Consider the following 22,944-nt stretch of genomic DNA (forward strand, 5'->3'; position numbering starts at 1 on the left):
ATAATTATACAGAAAGGATCATCTAGAAAAAAACAATATTAACATGAAAGATTGCTTGTGAAAAGAGCTTGAACAAATGGGCAACCTAAAATAAAATCAGCAATGCCAGGTTTCTAAGAATAGCAGGTAATACACAGAAATGAAGGTCCATTACGGCTGATGTCTGTAACAATGCACCTTGAGCAAAGTCCTTTTTATTTTTTTTATATCAGAGTGAAATAATAATTTTTCCTGACATTACTCAAAACTAACTAAATTTCCTGTACAATGATATTATGTAATCCTCAATTAGACATTGAGGACTTTCCTTCTTTTAGGGTGAATATGAACACAAACAGGATATGTCTATATCTATATATATATATTGACATTCCATGATAGTTTTATCAAACTCTTTGGGGATGTGCTGCAAAAAGTAACCAGCCAAGACTGTTATGAGTAGCCAAATCATTTTGAAATGTACTTTTAATTTTTTTTTTTTACTAGTGACACGTGGCAGCTCTCCCCCTCCCCAAACAGAGTAGTTTGCAGCTTACTCGGGCGTGTACACAGGGGGGGGGGGGGGTTGGGGGTTGAACCCCCACCCCCCCCCCCCCCCCCTTAGGTATTTTTATGTGTGTAAACCCCCTCCCCTTTGATTTATTTATTTATTTATTTTTTTTAATTATTAAAAAAAAAAAAAAAAAGTGTCCGCTTACCCCCCCCCCACTGAGTGACTTTTCGGCCGACGCGATTTTCAAAATTTTCGGGAGCAAAATAATAAAGCTGATTCGTTGCGAAATTTTGGGCCCGATTTTAAAACCCCCCCTTGAAAAAATCCTGCGTACGCCCCTGAGCTTACTTATGCTTGATTAAACCACTTTTATTTTTTTACTGAAAGTGATTAATAGTACATGTGATAAGTTTAATGTAGGAAGTAAATAAATATCAACTTTAAAGGTACTTTGTAACATTGTTCAGTTGAGAGGAAATGGTGCTAAGGTAGTGACTTCAATGCTAGATGTACAATGAAAGATAATCTGAAAGTTTGAGTGAACACGGACCATTATTAACGATACAAACTGGGAATAATTGATCTGATCTTATCTGATCAATTCCTTAATTCTCCCAACTATACATTATTACAATTTAATTACATTTGAGGTGAATTGAAATCCCCTCAAAGCAATGAATTGGCTCTAAATACCATTTCAGACATTTGAGTGTTTACAGATTTTTAAAAGCCTGTCTTAGGCTTATTTTCATGGAAAAACGGTTGAGAAAATTCAAAAATGGCTGGGAGAATTTACTGTTAATCACTGTTAGAGGGTGTCGTACATTGACACCTTCAAAGAAAACTGTAAATATCTTTGTGGTTTGAGAATTTTTCCGGGATCTTTTGCCTGTAAGAGGGTTAGTATAGTAGAAGGAATATAATAAGTAACATTTCATACCAAAATTACGCAATTTTTTCATCAACCTTCAACAATACTGAGTCACTTTAAAATCAATATCGTATCTAAGAAGCACTAAAGGCTGCACTGGGTTGACAAGTAGCAAAACAACAGTAAACATATTCTAATACACAAGCATTTAAAAATGTGTGGAAAGGGCGTTTGGATTGAGAAGCAGGCTACAGCATTAACCTCCCCCCCCCCCCCCCCCCCAAAAAAAAAAAAAAAAAAAAAAAATGCTTGAAAGAGAGGTGGAAGAGAGAAAGACAGAGAAGAAAGCAAGAATGATATGAAGATTGAGAAAGAGAAAGCTGAAGATAGAAAGAGAGATGGGCAGGGACACGCATTTAATTTTATGTAAGTCAAGGATCAATCTATATCATACACGACTTGTGTTTGAGATGGTATACCATGTCTAATTTTATTTCAAAATGCGCATTTGAATCATTTAGAAAACATTCAGGTTTGCAAGTTATAATATTACCATGCCATTATGACAATATATTCGTAATATTCAAATTACCAAAATATAACATACTGTATATGTACGCCCAAAGTGACACAATCTAATCCACTGAAAAATCAATGGACCTGAGATGTTAGAGGAATTCCAAGGTGAAATACAACATGGTGAAATACAACATAAACTCTAGTTCTGGTAAAAAAAAAAGAAAATTAATTCTCACAGAATCAAATGAAACTTACACTGAATGTTCAAGATTACAAATAAATGACACGTGCCAAACAATTTTTGAAGAAAATGTATACTGGCTGAGTAATGAGCATAGAAAGACAAGGAAATCAAGGTAGTACAAGCCCCCCCCCCCCTGACACCATGTGTGTTGTCCCATTAATAGCTTTCTGTGTACAGTGCTTGTTACTTTACCAAGCCTAGACTCGGCCAAATTTATTATGATTTTGATGACTACAGAACCTTGTAGTGCACACCAATACTTACATGCTACATGATCAACTGTTTCTGATCCATTTCACACCTTTTCTTTCACAATGCAATCGCATTACCAGAACTGGAGTTTATCTTTAATATTGCTTCCTTATATAAAGAGTGAAAGTAAACTGTGAAATATAGTATATGCACCCTGTGTACTCTATAGAAATATATGACACATGTACCGGATTTTACAATAAAACTTGCAAAAATAAGTTGGTGCTCTTCTGGGCTGAAGGTTTCACATAAATAAAATAGATATGTCAAGTGCCATAGTTTAGTATTTCTTGTAGTGATACATGAATAGAGATTCTTATAGCTAGCTATTCCCCACCTAACATTATAGGGGATGCATACCCTGTTATATAGGGTAGCCTTATCAGTAGATCTTTTAATAAGATATGTTCCACATTTTACAAAAAAATATAGGCAGACATATGAAATAGAAATGATATATATAGATATACTGTGTATATACATGTAGTATAGTATGAGCATGTCTCAGTGATACTCAATTCATATTATTATTATTAGCAGCAGTAATATTTATTTGACCAATCGGAAATCATACAATGAGTATAACAATCAGATTATACATTGAAATTTCATAATACATGCAAACAGTTTTAGGAAAGTGGAGAGGAGAGAGAGAAGGATACAATCTGCTGGTCAGGGGTGACAAAAGCAATTGAAATTTCTATTCCTCAAAAGCATGTCCCCCCCACAGGCTGCATCCTGGAAAATAAAGAGTAAAGAACAGAATAAGAATTCACAATATGAGATGATATACATATGGTATATCTGGATAAAATTATTATAATTTGAACAATTACCATTATATCCATCATTACTTTCATTACATTATTTTGCCATTACAATATTTTAACATTCATCCCATAAAAATAAAACCTTTCAAATCAATAAAAATGAGGCCTACATTAGAAACATTTGATTTGATCATTATTGGGAAGAAAAGTTATGTAATAACATAAAATGCTTGACAATAATTTCTAACTTTCAAAATAAAATGAATAGAATTGTAGTCTGAAACCTCATATGCACGGAACGGAACGAAAAAATGAGCTTAGAATAATACTGATAATTTAATTAGAATGCGAGGAATTCTATTGAAAAGCAGTGCTTGTATATTATAGGTTCCTGGTAAAATATACATTGTAGATGTAAAAACCGTAGCAGTAGAGAAAGACATAATTTAGAGGGGAGAAATTAAAACACAATGGAATAAAGAAATTTGTATACAAATGCATTAGCATTATTAAAATGGGAAGCCAGGAGTAATACTGTTCTCCCTGAGGGCCCTCCAATGATATAAGTTTGTACATCTTTGTTTGTTAAACTGCAGCCTCATCCGAATCCATCTTTGACCTTGCTTGCCGTCTCTCCTTGAGTCGTGTAAGAGGTGGTTCCAGGAGTAAGAGACCAGAGGATACAATGAGAATTGATCCACCCACATAGAAAGGTAGGTCGTACGAGTTGCTTGCATCATATAGCGCACCTGGAGAGGGAAACAAATTCAATATTTTGTCTTTTATCATATGTTTATGTTTATGTTTATGGCTATACAAAAATATCTATCTTTATGTCATCACCAAGACAGGCAGTCTGTTCAAAGCCAAAAGGGCACTAACTCTGTTTGAACATTTTTAGTCAATGCCCTTCTGGCTCTCAGCAGACGAGTCATTAGTATCAATTGTGGGAGCACTTCCCGTTTTCCATTTTACCGCTTAATATTCGCAACTCCAAACATTGCGAGGTAGGCACAGGTTTGTAGAATCATATGGAGTTGTCAATACTTTAAGGTCTCCTTGCTGGTGCAGAGGTTTCACACTATATGTGGGTTATTGTTGTAGACAATTGGTCATGTACCTGTTACAGCTCATTTTATGTATGTTATTACCAAAGAAAAAAAGATGTCAGTCAGTCAGTCGCTCAATAGTGTCTGACAGTGAAGTCTAGAGGGTAAACGGGTTTCCTTGCATAATTTGAAAACTAGGACACTGCTAATGTTTCCATTTCACAGATAGGACATACATGACATATTCATAATATTCCCGCAAAGCTCTACAGAATTTGATGTTGGCTACAAAAGGGACAAAGTATCTTTAAACTTAAATTCCATTACTTTACATCAGCATCACTTTTGCATTGTCCTACCTGCAAAAACAGGACCAATTAAGTCACCAGCACCGGTGAAAGCATAAAAGACCCCTATAGCTCTGGCAAAGTATTTCATTCCGACGTATCTTTTTAGAACAACAGGGTTCAGTGTTTTGAAAAGCCCTGATGAAAGTCCAAATAATGCGGCGACGAAAACATACCTAGTGGAAAGAGAAGAAAATAAAGGTGTATGATTTTGTAAGAATCGTGTTTAGAGAGAAAGTAAAACATAATTATAAGTTTTAATGACATTGAAATGTTTCTCCTTACAACCAGGCTCGTTTGTTGTTGGGAGGGTCGAGAGAATTAAGGTTGTATTATTTGTTTGATGAGAAGTAGTCACCTGAATCATTTAGAAAACTAGGACTAACTGTGTCTAGAATATTACAAAGACAAGTTGGTTGATCTCTTCTGAGCAGTTAGATATATACTTAACATAAACTAGATCTCATATGACAGAAATATCTGATTTATTTTGAATTAAATGATGGTTTGGAAGCCCAATATCAAACTATTAACCCAATCATTAATTTTTATGGTGGGATTCAAAAAGTAACGGCGTTGTGCTTTCCTATACCCCCTTTATCAGCTTAGTTGCCCTATGGTGAAAAAAAACAAGAAAGTTTTAGTACAAACATATTACTGCTAGAAGGCACCAGTATACTTACCATCCATATGAACTCCAAGCTCTGCTCACGATCATGGTCACTCCAAAGGCAACCACAGCCAGGACATAGAGATGTTCTGGAGAAAGAAAGTGTAGTTCTACCACCCAACCACTAGCCAACCGCACAATTAAATTGCTGATACCAAAGACGGACAAGAGAAACGATGCGGACTGCTGATCAATGCCGTCATACACAGCACTGGCAACAAGGTGGGTTAAGATTCCTGTGTAGCAAAGACCAATCGTGATCTGACACAGATTGAGTAAGCAGAATCCAATGTTGTTGCCAAAGAGACTAAGTCCTGAGGAACTGAGACCTCTCTGGACACGAGACGGGCGTCGTGTGGAAGCATAGGTAGCGGACGGACCATCACCGTGTTCATGAGAAGGACCATGTCTTAATTTCACAACTTCTGTTTCATCTTTGTCAATTATATCGCTCTCTTTGGTAATATTTTTTGTGACGTCTTCACTTTCTGCGTTTAGAATCGTTGGCGTTTGTGAGGCATCTAGACAACCGTGTTCAGTGTCTCTCTCATGATCATCTACTGCGGCCTTCTGAATTTCGTCATGGTCAGTGGATTCATCAAGTTCCGTATCAACATGACTATGAGCTGTCATATCATCACCAGAGTTCAACTGTGTCACATTCTTTTTCTCATTCACCAATTGAGATATATCTTTAGCTGATGAATGATTGACAGTCACGTCTGAAAAAGTGCTTTTGCTATCATCACCATGTACACCTCTCAGGGGCTCTAGTTCGTGTTCTTTGCTTTCATTCTTGCTGCCACGGACAACCGGCTTTGGCATAGTTTGAGTTTCTTCTGGCATATTTCCCCTCTGTGGTGGTCGGAATATAAGGGCAGCAAGGAAAAGGTGCAGTTGAATGCCGACTAAAATGAGGAGTGCTCCTCGCCATCCGTATTGGTCTATGCAAAGCTGGAGAAGGGGAGGAACTACCATCATACCAATGCTCCCACCAGCCAATGCTATACCATTCGCTCGCGAATAGCCCTTTTTGAAAACTTGTGCTATGGCCACTATAGCAGAATTTCTCACCGATCCGATGCCCAGACCTTAGGAAAGGAGGATAAAATGATGAAGAACACAAATTATTTGTTAGTGCACAGATTTATGTGCAAAAGTTCACACACATACACCCCACACACAAGCAAGCACATATAGTGGCACACGCTTATTAAATTAGATTTGTGATTTCATTATTAATGAATATCAAATGACTGAACGTTTTGATTTTCAGTTCCCGGTTTGAGAACAACTTATTGTTTCAGTATCAAATTATAAACAAAGTATACATGGACAGTATTCCTATGACTAAGTCGGGTAAAAAAGATGATGGCCATTTCCTCTTCCAATCATGCAGTTCCTTAATGGTTGTAAAACAACACAACTTATAGACACACAAAATGCTTTGTATGTACATCTGAAGCGTACACTGCAGCGAAAGAGGAAACATTCTTCTTCTAAATGTTTTCTTTTTTGAGAAATTACTTCCCCTTCTCGTATTTTCATTTAAAAAAGTAGTTTCTGAGATAGAAAAATTCTTCAGAGACCTTAATGTTAGAGCGACATAGTTTAAAAGTTGAAAGCCAATGGACACTGCACAAATATTAATTAACTGGCGCTTGCACAAATTTCCTTGCAAAGGCTCGACTATCTAGGTAATCAACCGGTCAAAATGATGCCTTGGGCGCAACGGGCATTTGATTAATTTGCTACCCAGGTGTTACATCGACAATGGTTTTTGGACAAACCTGAAACCTTGCACATGTGCTCAGGCATGTCCTGAGTATTCACATGTTTGAGTGTCTTTGATTAATTAGCACAATTGAAATAAGGCCTTGTTTGCATCCAGCATTAATGTCATAATGATGGGAGCTTAAGCATTAACAACCTGTTATGAAACCCATCGTGAAGCAGAGAACAAGAGGATTGGGGGCAAAAACACTTGCGACTGTTCCGCTGACGAAGGCAATGGCTCCGAGAAGACTGCCGTAATGACACCCATACCTGGTAATCACAATGCCAGATGGAATCCCTGTAGGGGGAAGTAAAGTGATATAATTATCTTACAATGAAAAGGAACAAACCTTCATTAGAGGAATATGGGTACATACTTCTGAAGAACCTTGTAACAAGGTTACAAAATTATGTTACACATAAGATGTGATTCGGTCTAGCGGTATAGTCAGCTCTCTGACTCTGACAGACCAGGGGTCGAAACTTAGTCACGTCTTTCAAAAGGTGACGTTAAAGGTCGGTCCCCAGACCAATGCAAATTCCAAATTACTTCTAATGAATGAAATTAGAAAATGGAATGTAATAAGGAATGAAATGAAATGAAATAAGAAATGAAATGAAATGAGATGAAATAAGAAAATGAAGTGGAAATGAAATAAAGAATGAAATTAAATAAGAAATGAAATGGAAAAGACTAAAATATGAAATAAGAGATAAAACTTTAATATGGAATGAAATGAAATAAAAAATGGAAAGATTTAAGAAATGAAATGAAATAATGATATGAAATAGAATTTAAAATAGAATAAGAGATAAAATAAAATAGGAATGAAATGAAATAAGAAATGTGAAATGAAATAAAATAAATTATAAAAGAAATGCATCAGTTGTAGACTTCTCTCTGCCGCAATTCAAAGTAAAGACACTCGCAAAGATTTTCAAAGAAAAATCACTGACATAGTCCTTATGTGTCATCTGTTGAAGCGACAAACATAACAGTTGGGTATTATCTAATGTAAACATGATTTCTAGTCAATAGGATATTGACAATGTCCTTGAGTGGATTTATTGAGAGTCTTGTAACCATTTTATGTTCTTTAGCAAGGCATTTCGACTTAAATCCGCAGTAATTCTGCAATGTTTAGTTGTACGTCATTTTTTTCTGCAACAACAATATTAATGCTCCGGGTTAATTTCCTACTTTGCTTTGTGCTGTCTTCTCCATCTCTCAGTAAGGGAGTTGCACTTCTTGGTAATGTTGTTCTTATAATGCTTAATACAATTTCAACAGAATTCCTAACTTCAATCCTGGACCCAACGCTATACCTAACCCTGACCCTATAATCTTAAAGACATTATGGTCCGCAGATTCTAAGTGTAGTATGTCATAATTCGCTGGCATCAGAGTTGTCAAAAAACCATTAATAGGGGGTAAAATTCTTGGACACTGAACTGGATGTTCCAAAAACAATAGATGTTGGAGCATCCTGTATTTTGGTATTGCCCTGACCATACTGAAAGTGAAAGATGTCAAATGTTCTCACCAGAGAGAAGTCCTGATGCTGCTAACACGGTAATGATCGCACTGATTTCGGTCGAGGAAGTGTTGAAATACTCCTTCCATTCCACTAGCAATACTCCAAGAGAACGGTAGGTTCCTGCGAAGATGACCATGCTCAGGTGAGCACACAGTAGAACAAACCAACGACGTACTTTGTGTCCCTTCTCCATCTCTCAGCTAGGGAGTTGTACTTCTTGGTAATGGCGTTCTAAGAATGGTTAAAAAAAAAAATTCTATGAAAAAAAAGAATAAGAAGAGAGTAACGTCATACGCTTTAAGCCCCCCCCCCCTCCCCAAAAGAATATTTAAGTTACCAATATTCTGACGAGCCTTCACCTTGTATACATGAAGCGAGGTGGTCTAATCGTTCTTCTTGCCAGCTACCTGTACACCTGGATATAGAGTGGCATAATGTTGGGAGAATTAACACCTTGTCTCATTAAGGATGTAAGCGCTAAGGAAGGATCGAATCCAGAACTTCTTGTATGAGAGTCAAGAGCCTTCATCAGTATACCACATTACTCCGACTAAAAAAAAATTCAAGCTACTGTCTACAATTCTTCCTTTAAACAAAGAAAATAAATAGTGCATTGTATCGTGTAAAACAATACAGCCTACAGGTAATAATAATAATAATAATAGGCATTTCTATAGCGCCGTCTATCTAGATAATTCTATTCCGAGGTAATATCTGAAAATATGTATGATTTGGTGTCCAGACACTAAGACTTCTCTTTTGCCTTCAGATTTAAGAGAAAATATAAATCAAATAGCACTAATCATCATGAATATTTGTCTTTTATAGTATTTTCCAACATAAGTTTAAGAAGCTTTATTCATCGTTGCCTGTATACATCTTCAAATTGCTATTTTAAATCAACTGTATGGACCAGGCGCGTACACAGGATTTTTTCAAGGGGGGGGGGGGGGGGGTTTTAACATTTTCAAATCGGGCCGATAATTTCGTACTCGACTCAGCCAGCCGCTGAATAAGCGGGGGGGGGGGGGGGAGAGGACACTTTTTTTTTTTTTTTGGTCTCGAAATTTGAAAATTTGACATTTTGCTCCGTTGGGGGGGGGGGGGGGGGAGTAAGGTCACCTTTTTTAGGTCAGCCATGGGAATAATTTTTTTTTAATTTTTTTTTTAGGGGGGTTTATACACATAAAAATACCAAAGGGGGGGGGGTTAACCCCCCAAACACCCCCACCCCCCCCCCCTGCATACGCGCCTGGTTCGGACACACAGCTTTTGGGTTTATATTTATTTTGCTATATACAACCTACGTACCTGTATACTATACATGTCATTAGTAAAGTATAATGTAATAAAAGCTAGATAAAACAAATCTATATTTAACCAAAGCCAATCTTCTCATTTTTTCTTCTTCAGAGTATAAAATCAAAATTCACTTGTCTTACCAGATATTTCTGTCTCTTCTGTAAAAAATAGAACCAAGATTTTGCCAGACAGTCCTCATGCATACTCTGTGTGTAATAAAATGAGGCCAAGTAATAAGGGAAGAATAGATTGGAAATTTCACCCAGGCATATATGGCAATATTATGACACTGTTGCTTGCTATTATAATAGGTGGATGAGAGATAATGTCTTCATGCTGAGACAATGACACACTGGACTTTGGCCTACCGGTATGTTATCATTCGCTTTCAGAGATGAAACTTGATAAAGCTATGAGCTGAATCGAGGCAGAGGTTGATCAGTCAGGGGCAGCATATGGCATTCAAAGTGGGAAGGGGTGCATTAACAGGAAGGGGGCGGGGCACCTTCAAAAGGATATAGCCTCAATTACAAAGAATTGCAATTTCCCTATGCTGGGAGGGGCAGTGGGAGGAGGGGGGACACCCACCTTCAGTTCCCCTTCCCCTAGCTGTTTGGGTTAGGGGGCTATACAGCCAGGCCATCAAAACTACAAAAGAGTCCACCTACAGTAATATAATGTGTGCACCCCCCCCCCCCTCCCACTAAAATCCTATTGGATAGAAACACATACAGTAAGTACAAACACTAGGACTTAGCAATAACATGGTTAACTAAATGCGTTAACTCACATAATATATCTCATTACAAGCATACACATTTCATCATACTTAGCAAGTCTTGCACTACATCTCCCTGGTTATACATTACTATAGTATACAGCATACCCATACCTATAATAATTCACAATCCCGAGATGCATGTAGACTAATTAAACAAGCATGCATGTAAGTGTAAGGCGCTAAGTTAAACTATGAGTATATGATGGCAGTGGTACATTTTCATGGAATGACATATATACACATGTATTGTATGTAGTACAACGCAATGTCTACAACGTATTCACAACATGCATGCACTCACCATGGGTTATCTGCAACCGTGCATGCTATTCGGTAATTTCCGGTATTGTGTGGTGTTTTTTCCTATCCATCTGCATTTACTCTTTGAAGTTGAAAATACATGAACTGCGGATTTTCTTTACATCAAGGTCCATCCGAGCCTGGGCTGTTTACCCGGATAAAACAAGCCCCTCCCCTTATCTTTTAGTCTGCAGTTACAGACTCTATAATTGTCACCAATTCGGCATCTTGAGTCAGTTCTCGGTTGAGCTGACGCTAGAATGGGGGAAGGATCAAGATGGGGAGACAAATTGTCAAAGCGGGGCCAAAGCGGGAGATACAACGAAAAGGGAGAGACAAACAGAAACAGAGGGAAGCATAAAAATCAAGATCCTGACTTAATGGAGAGATAGAGGGAGCGCTATAGGAGGAAGGGAGGGGGGGGGGGGGGGGGGGGGGAGAGAGAGAGAGAGAGAGAGAGAGAGAGAGAGAGAGAGAGAGAGATGGCAAATAATATAATACTCTGAACAAAATACATGTACATACAATAATTATTGTTATGAAACAATACTCGAACACCACAGTGCGATTTCTTCCTAAAATGTGTCAAGCAACATGGAACACGAAATTATCAATCGACCAGGGCATTTATACACCGCTTAATTGTTGGAAGTTGTATACCCATAAACACGACGAAAAACCCGACCTTTGGAGTGTTTTTTGTTTAAATACCTGCAGAAATGCTACCGTTTTTTGTAGTGTAAATGCTCACTCTCAGAAAAACCGGTGAATCAAACACCGACAGTTTTTCTTTTTTGTTTGTTTTTAGGTTTAGGGTCATGGCTAGGGTCAGTTATATATAGCGTTGGAACCAAGCTTGAACTTATGATTGTAGTTTGTGCAATTGTGCATTGTGCATAGAATTTTCTTTTGTCAGAGATAACAAATAATTAATTTTCCTGACATGAGTCAAAGCGTACTAAATTTCTTGTATGTTCATATTATGAAAAACTCATTTAGATATTTTTAGGATTATCCTTATTTTAGGGTGACTATAATGTCAAACATGATATTATTTCATATCTATATATTTTGTACATTCCATGATATTGCTATTAAACTTTGGGAAAGTCCTGAAAAAAGTAACAATCCAAGAGTGTGATGAGTAGCGAGATCATTGTCGACAAAAAAATATGTACCGGTAACTATAATGAATATAATGATATATACACTAATCACATATGTCAGCCCCCCCCCCTCCGGCCCCTACCCCAAACCGATTCAACCTATTTATGCTTTTTTTTTTTAAACTGAAAGTGGTTAATAGTATATAGTATATGCTGCACTCCCTACGATGACATTTTACTTCATGATCATGTAAACAGAATGATTAGTGTGCCAAAAGGCAGCAACACAACAGTAAACATATTCTAGTACAAAAGCAATTAAAATGTGTGGAAAAGGTGTTTGGATTGAGAAACAGGCTCCAGCGTAATACCACTCTCACTGCCCCCCCCCCCCCCTCTACCCCCCCCCCCAACAAAAAAAAATACTGGAACGAGAGGTGGAAGGGAGAAGAGGAAGAAGAAGTGGAAGAAGAAGAAGAAGAAGAGATAACAAATGATATAAAGATTGAGAAAGTGAAAGCTGAAGATGGAAAGAAAAAATATTGAAAGAAAGAGAAATGGGCAGGGACACATTTTATTTCATGAGTCAAAGGTGAATTTATATTATACGCGACTTGTTATTGAGATGATATACCATGTCCAAATTTATTTCAAGTTGCACATTTGGATCATCTACGGAACATTCAGTCTGTGTGGGTTATGGTTTTCATGACATTATGACAATTTATATATTTATAATATTTGTATTTAAAATACAGTACAATAATTACATAGCGCTCTAAAAAAACTTACCGTTGTTTCAGAGCGCTTTACATCAATATAGAATATGATAGAATTTTTCAAAAACTAGATCGGTATGAAAATATAAATAAATATATATATATATATATATATATATATATATATATATATATATATATATAGTGCGTCCCAGAAAAAACGAAACCGAGAATTATCGATGTTTTATCATAACTTGATCACAATTATAATTAATAAATGACACATGTTTGTAAAGCTTAGATCCTCCTCTTTCATTTGATGCAACTCATATGATGCATATTCCATGCATGAGTGATTAAAACAAATTTGAAGAGAGGAAGCCAACAAGTCATTTGGCGGGCGGTATCTGAATTTCGAAGAGAAAATCACATTTCTAGAAAGTTCAATTTCTGCCCTTTCATATGAGAACTCAATCAGGAAAAATGAGCTCCGAATCACAAAAGTTTGCATTTCCATAATTTGATTAAACGAGCTCGTTTTCACTGGCTGCCTGCCGCAGCAACAAATAGATTTGACAAAAGACTTAACTCTTTTTCGTTGACGATCAGCCATGCACAAATTAAAGAAGACGAAAGACTTGATGCATGGCTGATCGTTAACGAAACGGCGTTAAGTATCATCCCGCTCCCCCCCCCCCCACACACACGCTTGAGACAAGTATGAACAATGATAAGAAACATTCGTCATTAAAATGAGTTTGCACCCCCCCCTCCATCCACTGAAGAACCCCAAACACCAAATTACTATGGCCTTGGCGTAGACTGGATTTCTACTGTTCTGTCTTAAATAATAATTATTTTCCAAGGACCGTTTCTGTGGAACACTCTTCCTCATTACATACATAATTCTGCTAGTGTAAATGTATTTGATATGATTTGATTTTAATGTTTGCATTTTTCCAAATATAATAACTGAATAACAAAGAACATATAAATATAAGGTATAATACAAAATAAACAAACAATAAAACTTTATGTCAATTTAAAAAAAAAAAACATAATTATGTACATGTAATAACGAAATTTAATATTTCTATAATGTATTATTACAAATTAAAGGTAATTATTATCCGAACTATCTGTTGAAAAAGTGCAAAGACCGCAATCATAAGAGATGCTTGACTGCTTGACTAGGATGGCGGCCTCAAAATAAAAATCTTAAGGTAAAACTTAAAATAAAAAAAATGTATCTTTGTGTATGAGTTTGTGAGCGTGTGGTGTGAGTGTATATTGTGTGTGGGTGCGTGTGTGTGTGTGCGTGTGCGCGTGTGTGTGAATGTGCGCGCGAGCGTGCGTGTTTGTGTGTAGCGAATAGTGGATGTGCACCATAGAGATATATACTACTATCTCTATGATGTGCACGTAGCTATGTGTTGTATGGTGGAGTGGAAACAAAAGTAGTCTTTTTGATAAAGGAAACCGAGAATACGGAATAGAATACGAAATTTGCAAAGATGAGTTGCAATGTGACCAAAATTTGAGATATTAATGATAATTGCCTACTGCATATTGAAAACAGTTATGCAGATACTTCGATATAAGATTTTTTTAGAGAGATGCTTTAAAAGAATAGAGAGATGAACAATGCCTTATGGAGTTTTGTAAGGAGTTCCAAACATCTGGTTTATGGGGTCCATGATGTCTTACTGACTTTCGGGCTAAAATTATTTTAGGATTTTTAGGATTTAAACGGAATATATTTTGAGTAAATTGCAATGATCATTTGAATTCAAGACATATCTTATTTGTCTTGATTTGTGTATTGTATAATTTTGGTAACGAATATATTTCTTCTTTTTTTCATAAAAAAGGGCCAACTTTTTATACAAGGATTATGTGTCTTTTCAGGTTGCAACCTATTCAGTTTATTTTACGTCCTCGTCAAATACGTTCTTAATGTGTATTTTTATGTTATGTATGTGATTGTTATATGTAACGTTATCTTTTTAACTGACTGAAATGAAATTGAATTGAATTGAATTGAAATAATGATTATTTCAATATGCGGGGGGGGGGGGGGCGTGTGAGAACATTTAGAGTTTTAGTTGAAACTTTGTACAGTATTTTAGAGCGCTATAAATATAATTCTCTTCTACTTTGCTACAAAATGATTGATCTCAAATTACTTTTTCGTCTTGCTGGGGGGCAGGAAAACTAATTACCCTCTTTTTTTGTAGAGGTAACACCTGCATGCCCTCAGCCCCCCGCCCCAATTCAGAGCTTTGTGGTCGATGAATTGTAGAGAACAAGAAATATTGTAATACTATGCATCAATTTGCGAGCATAAGAAAACAAATAAGGCCAATTATAGATTACCATATACATCAAAATTATTTCACATATTGTTCCTCTATTTTGCTTGTCTTAAAAGGGTAAACCATTTAGAGGGGTCAAAAATCACTAACTATAAACAAGAAAATCGAGGTTCTTGCAATAGTTGAAACTTTACATCTATACGGCACTCTTTTCTTTCTCTTGCGAGGAGGCCCTGAAATATGGGGAGGCGATTGTTCAAGCTACCTCCAACCTACATTCTCGGGTACGCATACCTTGTTACCCCGGATAACCTTATCAGTAGACTTAGTAAAAACGTTCGCCTTGAGGGCCCAGCAATGATATTATTTATTGCACATCTTTGTTTTTTAAACTGCAGATTCATCCGAATCTATTCTTGACCTTGCCTGCCGTCTCTCCTTGAGTCGTCGAAGAGGTGGTTCCAGGAGTAAGAGACCAGATGATACAATGAGAACTGATCCACCCACATAGAAAGGTAGGTCGTATGAGTTGCTTGCATCATATAGCGCACCTGAAGAGAAAATCAAAATCAATATTTTGTCTTTTATCATATACGGTATATGTTTAAGTACCAGGTATGAACAGATGGTTGGCTACACGAAAATATCTATCTTCATGTCCATTACCAAGACAGGCCAGTCTGTTTGAATCCAAAAGGACACTAACTCAGTCTGTGTTGGAGAAGATTCAGTTATTGCCCTTCTTGTTCTTAGCAGACGAGTGGTTAAGTGTCCGATTGCGGTAACGCTTCGGGTTTTCGGACTGTCGATCAAAAGGTCCACGGTTCGAGTCCCGCCGCGGCACTAATGTCCTTTGGAAGACATTGATCTCCATTTTTCACACTCCACCCAGGTGAAGTAAATGGGTACCTGGTAGGAATTTATTCCTTGAAACGCAGCGCGCGTTACAGCTGCACTGCTGAAGCCAGGGTAATTATGCTGCATTATTGTAGAGCGCTTAGAGACTTCTGATAAAGTAAGTGTTCCTTTTTGCATAGACCTACCTGCAAAAACGGGACCAATTAGGTCACCAACACCGGAGAAAGCATAGAAGACCCCTATAGCTCTGGCAAAGTATTTCATTCCCACGTATCTTTTAAGAACAACAGAGTCCAGTGTTCTGAAAAGCCCTGATGAAAGTCCAAATAAAATGGCGACGACTACATACCTAGTACATGTAGGAGGAGAAGAAATAAAGATGTATGATTTTGTAAGAATCGTATTTAGAGAGAAAGTAAAACATAATAATGTTTTTAATGATTGTGAAATGTTCTCCTCACTACCAGGCTTGTTGTGACGGTCGAGAGACTTGTGGCTGAGTTCTTTGTTTGATGAGAAGTAGTCACCTGAATTATTTAGGAAAGTAGGAAGAACTGTGTCTAGAATAACTCTCCCAACTTTGTATTGTATATAGAGACAAAGAAGCTACTTGTATACATTATTCAAATACATGCTATAGGATAAGCCATCTGACTGGGAACTCATTTCTTTTTCCATTTATAGCACAAATGTACCACTTATCCTCATAATATGTATTTCTAATATTTAAACAAAAATGAAAAACAGGAAATGTCTCATTAACTCTAGACAAAAATAGTTGTTGCTTTACGAAGAATATAATACAGATTAATACCTGTACTAATCGCTCTTTTTTTATAACCAAAATTATATTTTGTGGGTGAAATTAATTTTCAATTAAATGATGGTTTGGAAAGCCCACAAATCAGACTTTTTACCCAATCTTTCATTTTTGTCGTGTGGTCAAAAAAATAAGAGCATTGTGCTTCCTTTACCTCCATTATCGGCTTTGCTGCCCCCGGGTGATGAAAACAAGAGAGTTTTAATAAAAACGTAGAACTGCTAGAAGACACCGGTATACCTACCATTCATATGAACTCCAAGCTCTGCTCACGATCATAGTGGCTCCAAAGGCGACCACAGCCAGGACATAGAGATGTTCTGGAGAAAGAAAGTGTAGTTCTACCAGCCAACCACTAGCCAACCGCACAATTAAATTGCCGATACCAAAGACAGACAAGAGAAACGATGCGGACTGCTGATCAATGCCGTCATATACGGCACTGGCCACAAGGTGGGTTAAGATTCCTGTGTAGCAAAGACCAATCATGATCTGACACAGATTGAGTAAGCAGAATCCAACGTTATTGCAGAAGAGACTAAGTCCTGAGAAATGGAGACCTCTCTGGAGACGAGACGGACGTCGGTTGGAAGCACAAGGAGCGGATGGACCATCACCGTTAGGTTCGTTGATTCTTACTTCATCGCTCAAGTTCATGAGTAATTCATTCTCCTTCAAGCCAGAGTGTTCATGAGAAGGTCCATGTCTTTTATTCGAAACTTCTGTTCCATCTCGCTCAATTATATCAATCTCTTTGGTACAAAATTTTGCGACGCCTTCACAATCTCCGTTTATCTTTGGCGATTGTGCGACACCTAGACAATTTTGTTCCGTGTCTATCTCATGATCATCTTCTGTGGTTTTCTGAATTTCATCATGATCAGTTTTTGTTTTATCAGGTTCCGTATCAACATGACTATGAGCTGTCATATCATCACCCGTGTTCAACTTTTGTTTCTCATCCACCGATTGAGATATATCTTTAGCAGATGAAAGGTGTAAAGTCACGTCTGAACAAGTGCTTTTGCTATTGTCACCATGTACACCTCTCAGGGGCTCTAGTTCGTGTTCTTTGGTTTCATTCTTGCCACCACGGACAGCCGGCCTTGACTTAGTTTGATTTTCTTCTGGCACATTTACCCTTTGTGGCGGTCGGAATATCAGGGCAACGATGAAAAGATGCATTTGTATGCCGACTAAAATGAGGAGTGCCCCTCGCCATCCATATTGGTCTATGCAAAGCTGGAGAAGGGGAGGAACTAACATCATACCAATGCTCGCGCCAGCCAATGCTATACCATTTGCTCGCGAAAAGCCCTTCTTGAAAACTTGTGCAATGGCCACTACAGCAGAATTTCTCACCGCTCCGATCCCCAGACCTTAGGAAAGGAGGACAAATTGAAAAAGAGCGCAATTCATTTGTTAATGAACAGAATTATGTGCTTAGGTTCCCACCCACATACACCCCACACACACGCACGCACATAAATGAGCACACGCGTATTACTTACATGTAGCGCACTTAGGGAAAAATATTTGGAGTTGTGACTTCATTAGTCATGAACATCAACAGATTGATCGTTTTGATTTTGATATTGCTTAAGTACCATGCTATGAACAAAGTTAAACATGGATATTAGTCCGGAGACTAAGTCAGGGGGAAAAGGTTACGGCCTTTTCATCTTCCAATCATGCAGTTTCTTAACGATTGTAAGACAACTCAACTTAAAGACAAACAGAATGCATTGTATGTATTTCTGAAATGTACATTTCAGCTTCAGAGGATACATTCTTCATCATGTTTCCTCTTCGAGAAACAACTTCCCTTTCTCGTATATCGAATACTTCGTGAACAAGTGGTAAGTGCGAAAATCAAACACCTTAGCACTTTACAAAAAATTAACAATAGCCCATTTAATGTTCGTGTTAGTTAACATGAAATAAGGCCTTGTTTGCCTCCAGCATTTATGTCATAATGGTGTGAGCTTGATGATTATACCAACCTGTCACGAAACCCATCGTGAAGCAGAGAACAAGAGGATTGGGGGCAAAAACACTTGTGACTGTTCCGCTGACGAATGCTATGCCTCCAAGAAGACTGCCGTAATGACACCCATACCTGGTAATCACAATGCCAGATGGAATCCCTGTCGGGGAAAGTAAAGTGATATAATCATCTTACAATTAAAAGGAACAAAACTTTATTAGAAAAATATGGGCACATGCTACTGAAGAACCTAGAAAAAAGTTTACAAAATTATGTCACACATGAGGTGTCATTTGGTGTAGCGTTACGGTCATCTCTCTGACTCTGACAGAACACGGTTCGAAAGTGAGTCACGTCTTGAGGAAGGTTACGTTAAAGGTCGGTCCTTCGACCAATGTATATTCCACATTACGCGTACACGCACATCATCTATCCTTATAGAGCTTACTCGCCAAAGAAAAACAAATTTAATATGAATGAAATGACTTAAAATGAAATATGAAATGAAATGAAATGAAATGAAATAAAATCATAAACAAAAACAAATGTTATAGAGTTATCATTTTTAATTTGTAAGTATAACTATGTGACCTATTATGTTTATATACATGTTTTCGTCATAAGCATCGGTAGGCGAATTTTCTTTGCCGAAATTCAAATCAAACAAACAATCGTTGAGCCTTTCGATAATAAAACAAAATCATCCACATTGGCCTGATGTGTCATCTGTTGATGTGACAAACATAACAGTTGGGTATTATGTAATGTAAACGTGATTTCTAGTCAGATATTGATAATGTCCTTAAGTGGAAACATGAAAGTCTTGCAACCATGTTATGTTCTTTAGCAAGGCATTTCGAGTTGAAAACCGTATTGATACCACAATATTGGGTTGCACGACATCTGTTTCCTCAACAAGTAGTGCTCCGTGTTAGTTTCCTACCAACATCATTCCTTACTTCAAACCTGGACCCAGCACTGTACCTTACCCTAACCCTATGATCTTAAAGACATTATTGATTCTGCAGGTTCCATGGTTAATATGTAATAATTGTGAACTGGATGTTCCTCAAACAATACATGTTGGAGCACACAGTATTTTAGTACTGCCCCGATCCCGAAAGATGCCAAATGTTCTCACCAGAGAGAAGTCCTGATGCTGCTAACACGGTAATGATTGCACTGATTTCGGTCGAGGTAGTGTTGAAATAGTCCTTCCATTCCACTAGAAATACTCCAAGAGAACGGTAGGTTCCTGCGAAGATGACCATGCTCATGTGAGCACACAGTAGAACAAACCAACGGCGTACTTTGTGTCCCTTCTCCATCTCTCAGCTAGGGAGTTGTACTTCTTGGTAATGTCGTTCTAATAATGGAAAAAGCAAATGCAAAAATTATATTTCTATGAAGAAGAAGAATATTTAAGTTACCAATATTCTGACAAACGTTCACCTTATATACATGAAGCGAGGTGGTCTATTCATGATTCTTGGTCACATAAAGAAATGTCAGAATTTTTGCACATTTTTGCACAATCGCACCCCCTTTTTTCTCCAAGAAGCGATTTCCCTTCCTCGTATTTTTTGGCATAAATAGATCTTGAACGATGCTCCAAGGCATTAAAGAATTTTTAAGGGGTGCGTGGGATTATATGGAATCGTTCAAATTGTGTGGAGGGAGAGAAATGCAGAGGAGAAAGAGGGGGAGGGGCAGAGAGAGAGAGAGGGAAAGAGAGAATGCAATTACCAACGAGTTGATAAATATACCACCCCCATAATCAGCAATGTGGAAATAAAAGTAGTTGGACCAGTTTCCTTTGATACTAGTGATGTTTTATTAATTTATTAACAACAAATAGCTACTGTAGCCATAGATAACATTGATAATGGGGCATGTACTTTTTTCAGTGTATGAACCAAGTCTGTTTGGGCCTCGCCAATGTCCAAACAACTAAACTTCCGAATCGGAGAGACAATTTGGGCATGAGCCTTAAAATATCAAGCGATATAAATATCGGAAGGAAATTGGTCCACGTGACCAGTGCGGCAGAGGCTGGATTGGTGTGTGTGCGTGTGTGTGTGTATGTGTGTGCGCGTGCGTGTGCGTGCGTACGTGTGTGTTGAACACGTTTATTTTATTCAATTGTATGTCATGGTTTGTATTACACATTTGGAGAAATAAAACAAAATTGCTTAAAAATGAAAAAGTGTGTGTTTGTGTGTATGTGTGTGGGTGTGTGCGTGTGTGTGTGCGTGTGCGTGTGTGTGTAGGGGGAGGGGCATTCCTCCACTTTCCCGACCTATAGCAAGATATTTCCCTTTCATTAATATCAAAAAGTGCCCAAGCATATACAGACTTTTTAAACTTTATATCTTTAGGAGATGTCTTTTCACCCGCAGACATATTCTTCGATCCACAGAAACACAGAAAATGGTGTCGCAATTACTTAAAGGTAAAGACCAGTTATGGTCATGCGATTGCATTGTGAAAGAAACGTTGTGGAATCGATCAGAAAAGGTTGATCCTCTAGCATATAAGTATTGGTGTGTACTGCAAGGTTCTGGAATCATCAAAATGATAAGAAATTTGGCCCATGCAGTCTTCGTAAAGTTACAAGCACTGTACACAGAAAGATGTATATGGGACAATACGCACACGTGCGCGACACATGCGTTTATCTCTCACAGACCATGTAGGTAAACTAATTTACCAAATATATTTAGTACGTAGGCGGTTTCCTGGCAAAAATGTTATCATCATGTATTAGTCAAAACATATTCTTTCACATGATTGGTAATAAGAGCTTCCATTTCATTTTTTGAAATTGGGGCGTTTCCAATACTGGTCTTTACCTTTAAAATTTTCTTCTACGAAGAGCTGTCGAGGTCTAGTGGATACATCGTCAGACTGTTAATCACATGTTTTGCGGAGCATGTCCCGCCAGAGCCCTAATGTTCTTTGGCTAGACATTACATTTGCCTCTTTCCATCCAAGTGTTAGATGAGCACTGGTAGGAAGGGATTCCTTGAATGCTATGAGTACCGAAAATGGTAGCCTACCAGAACTGGAGTAATAATAACACACAACGTTTGGGTATACATCGGTATTTATTTTGCTATACAACCTACATATACTATACGTGTCGTTAGAAAAGTATAATAAATCTGAAGTGAAAGAGAAAACAAATCTATATTCAACCAAATCCAATCCTCTAATTTTTTTCTTCTTCAGAGTATAAAATCAAAATCACTTGTCTTACCTGATATTTCTGTCTCTTCTGTAAAACATAGAACCAAGATTTTGCCAGACAGCCCTCATACTCGATCTGTGTGTACGGTAATAAAATGAGGCCAAGTGATAAGGGAAGAATAGATTGAAAATTGCACACAGGTATATGGAATTATCCTGAAACTGTTGCATAATATACAGTGTACCTGATTGCTTGCTAGCTGAATGAGAGATAATGTTTTCATGCATCGATACACTGGACTTTGGCCTACCGGTATGTTAGAGATGAAAGCCGATCAAGCTAGGAGCTGAATCGATCGAGGGCCGAGCCGAGGTATTATATTAACCCTCCCAGTCAGATTGGGCCTTTTCTTGGGGGGGGGGGGGGGGGACCTTCAAAAGGATATAACGTCAAAACGAAGAATTGTAATTTATAGATATTGCATATATATATATATATTTACGCTTAGTTACAGTATCAGCCAAAATTCTCTACGCTGGGGGGTGGGGGGGGGGGGCACCCACCTCCAAACCCTCCCCCTGCTCGGGGTATTACGACCGGGCCCTAAAAAAGGGTCCACCCATGTTATATAATGCATGCACCCCCCCCCCCCCCCCCCACTAAACTCCTAATACAGCCTGGATAACACCTAAGTATACATACACTTAACATTGTTAAAGAATAAAACATTAATTCAGACATATCTAATTATTACAAGCATTATAATACATACACATTGCATCATCTACATATAGTTATCGACTTGTGGTAGTAGCATATCCTTACCCAATTCACAATCCCGAGATGCATGTACAAGCTTTAGTTCCAAGCTAAGCTAAGGGCTAAGCCGCTAAAACTATGATGATGGCAGTGGTATATTTTCATGGGATCATGACACTAAAACGCAATGTCTACAACGTATTCACAACATGCACTCACCTCTCTATTGGGTAATGTTCAACTGTGCATAGCATCGGTAATGTCTGGTATTGTCAAAG

General features: G+C 37.7%; 1 protein-coding gene and 1 long non-coding RNA gene across 3 annotated transcripts; both read right to left on the reverse strand.

Moving 5' to 3' along the window:
• Positions 1-2,655: 2,655 nt before the first annotated feature.
• On the reverse strand, positions 2,656-22,047 carry LOC580267 (monocarboxylate transporter 6). Of its 2 annotated transcripts, none has more exons than XM_030999447.1 (6): positions 21,977-22,047; positions 19,859-20,083; positions 18,734-18,877; positions 5,229-6,306; positions 4,558-4,721; positions 2,656-3,898 (listed from the first exon to the last, which is right to left on the reverse strand). In XM_030999447.1, exons 2-6 carry the CDS (start codon positions 20,043-20,045, stop codon positions 3,735-3,737), a joined length of 1,737 nt encoding a protein of 578 aa, XP_030855307.1. In that variant the 5' UTR covers positions 20,046-20,083; positions 21,977-22,047; the 3' UTR covers positions 2,656-3,734. The 2 variants fall into 2 exon arrangements, with proteins under 2 accessions (XP_030855307.1, XP_011668954.2); XM_011670652.2 differs by lacking the exons at positions 2,656-3,898; positions 4,558-4,721; positions 5,229-6,306 and adding exons at positions 14,827-15,603; positions 16,096-16,259; positions 16,975-18,109.
• Positions 7,150-11,159, reverse strand: LOC105445167. Its single transcript, XR_004066653.1, has 4 exons — positions 10,914-11,159; positions 9,972-10,037; positions 8,536-8,760; positions 7,150-7,289 (listed from the first exon to the last, which is right to left on the reverse strand). It is a non-coding gene; the product is annotated as an uncharacterized LOC105445167 (long non-coding RNA).
• Positions 22,048-22,944: the final 897 nt, after the last annotated feature.

Source organism: Strongylocentrotus purpuratus, unplaced genomic scaffold (genome assembly GCF_000002235.5).
Source record: "Strongylocentrotus purpuratus isolate Spur 01 unplaced genomic scaffold, Spur_5.0 spur5_scaffold_5, whole genome shotgun sequence".
In the NCBI taxonomy this organism is placed as follows: Eukaryota; Metazoa; Echinodermata; class Echinoidea; order Camarodonta; family Strongylocentrotidae; genus Strongylocentrotus; species Strongylocentrotus purpuratus.